Below are 2,671 nucleotides of genomic sequence, written 5' to 3' on the forward strand. Positions count from 1 at the left end.
GGTTGTTTCCCCAGGTAGGGATTTTTCCCTGAAGTTAGGGAGGGAATAAAACCCCTTAACTAAGTGCCAGGCGGGTAGTTAATCACTTTAACTACGAACAATCATGCTTAAGCTACATGATCTTTACTCCCTGGAATGGAGATAAGAAACGCCCTAACCTTTGGAATAGAAATTGACAGGATTAAAATCAGCTGGTATAAATACAGATGTAACAAGACAATAAAACACAGAACTTGGCTGGAGATCCTGGTTAGAGATCCTGACTAGAGGCTGCTGATCAACTGAACACTGTCTCCGTGTCATTCCTTCTTCGCCAACTCCGTCCACACCTTTGGGGACCCCTGGACCTGCTGGGGTTGGACCCCAGCAATTAATAAGATATTGCAAGGGAATCCAGACCTCGCCTGGGGCTGGGTGGGCGCGCACCTCTGTGCGGAGCAGCCTGCGAGGAGGCGTCGGAGAGGGAGGCAGAGGCGTGGCGAGTGTTGGTGGAGCGGGGCGGCGCTGTGCGGCTCCGAGGCATGGCTCACAACAAGATCCCGCCGCGGTGGCTCAACTGTCCCCGGCGCGGCCAGCCGGTGGCAGGAAGATTCTTACCTCTGAAGACAATGTTAGGACCAAGATATGATAGTCAAGTTGCTGAAGAAAATCGGTTCTATCCCAGTATGCTCTCAAATTATCTAAAGAGTTTGAAGGTTAAAATGGGCTTGCTGGTGGATTTGACAAATACTTCAAGGTTCTATGACAGAAACGACATAGAAAAAGAAGGAATCAAATATATAAAACTTCAGTGTAAAGGACATGGTGAGTGCCCTACAACTGAGAATACCGAGACATTCATTCGTCTGTGTGAGTGGTTTAATGAAAGAAACCCACTTGAACTTATAGGTGTTCATTGTACCCATGGCTTCAATCGTACCAGTTTCCTCATATGTGCCTTTTTGGTGGAGAAAATGGGTTGGAGTATTGAAGCAGCAGTTGCCACTTTTGCTCAAGCAGAACCTGGGTCAAGTGCCTCCTTTGGCAAAAGGAGAAAAGAACAGTTAAAACTGGGTGCTATTTTCTTAGAAGGTATAACGGTTAAAGGTGTAACTCAAGTAACAACTCAACCGAAGTTAGGAGAAGTACAGCAGAAGTGTCGTCAATTCTGTGGCTGGGAAGGGTCTGGATTCCCTGGAGCACAGCCTGTTTCCATGGACAAGCAAAATATTAAACTTTTAGAGCAGAATCCATATAAAGTAAGCTGGAAAGCAGATGGTACTCGGTATATGATGTTGATTGGTGGCACAAATGAAGTTTTTATGATTGATAGAGATAATTCAGTGTTCCGTGTTTCAAATCTGGAATTCCCATTTCGTAAAGATCTCCGTATACATTTATCAAATACTCTGTTGGATGGGGAAATGATTATTGATAAAGTAAATGGACAGGCTGTACCTAGATATTTGATTTACGACATAATTAAATTCAATGCACAACCAGTTGGAGATTGTGACTTTAATGTTCGTCTTCGGTGTATAGAACGAGAAATAATAAATCCTCGACATGAAAAAATGAAGACTGGGCTCATTGACAAAACACAGGAACCATTTAGTGTCAGAAATAAGCCATTTTTTGACATTTGTACTTCAAGAAAGCTACTTGAAGGAAATTTTGCGAAAGAAGTTAGCCATGAAATGGATGGACTTATTTTTCAGCCTACTGGAAAATACAAACCTGGTCGATGTGATGATATTTTAAAATAGAAGCCTCCCAGTCTGAATTCTGTGGATTTTCCCCTAAAGATAACAAGAATGGGAGGAGAAGGGTTGCTTCCTCAGAATGCTGGACTTCTTTATGTTGGAGGTTATGAAAGACCCTTTGCACAAGTCAAGGTGACAAAAGACCTAAAACAGTATGACAACAAAATTATAGAATGCAAATTTGAGAACAACAGCTGGGTCTTCATGAGACAGAGAACAGACAAAAGTTTTCCTAATGCCTACAACACTGCCATGGCTGTGTGCAGCAGCCTCGCAAACCCCGTCACCAAGGGGATTCTGTTTGAGTTCATTGACAGATGTGCAGCTTCTCAGGGACAGAAACGAAAGCATCATCTGCATCCTGACACGGAGCTCATGCCTCCACCACCTCCCAAAAGACCGCGCCCTTCGACCGAGACCTAAGTCCCGCCTCTGACTTCAGAATCCAGAGGAGAGATGAATGAGGAAAAATGCTGTCGCCCCATTTGCAGCCAGAGAAATTCAACGAACAATGTGGCTTGATGTTGCTACACATTTGAATTTTTTTTTTTTTTTAAAGGAAAGTATTGTAGCCAGGCTGTAAATATTTGACTCATTTGTTTTCTTAGTGCTACAATAAATACATCATGGATTTAAACATTTTATTTATATTCGATACACCCCGCCTTACCTTGTGGAATCTGAAGATTGAAATATCCAAAGGTTTGAACAAGATTGAAATCGGTGAAAAAGAGGCCTTGTTTATATGTGGATAACTTCTACCTTTAACTTATAAAGTTATCAATCTGGAACTGTGAGCGCCTAGAACACTGTATTTTTTAGAAGTTGTATTTCAGCTATGGTAAATGTTCCTTTTAAAAAATTTAGGCAGTGGCATTAAACATTCTTCCTATCCTTTATCATGGATTGTCTCCATATCTGACATTCTT

General features: G+C 42.2%; 1 protein-coding gene across 1 annotated transcript; it reads left to right on the forward strand.

Moving 5' to 3' along the window:
* Positions 1 to 472: 472 nt before the first annotated feature.
* Positions 473 to 2,292, forward strand: LOC132240057 (mRNA-capping enzyme-like). Its single transcript, XM_059707421.1, is given in 1 exon segment — positions 473 to 2,292. A coding segment is annotated over 1 exon segment (1,644 nt). The 5' UTR covers positions 473 to 521; the 3' UTR covers positions 2,166 to 2,292.
* Positions 2,293 to 2,671: the final 379 nt, after the last annotated feature.

Source organism: Myotis daubentonii, chromosome 8, assembly GCF_963259705.1.
Source record: "Myotis daubentonii chromosome 8, mMyoDau2.1, whole genome shotgun sequence".
Classification (NCBI taxonomy): domain Eukaryota; kingdom Metazoa; phylum Chordata; class Mammalia; order Chiroptera; family Vespertilionidae; genus Myotis; species Myotis daubentonii.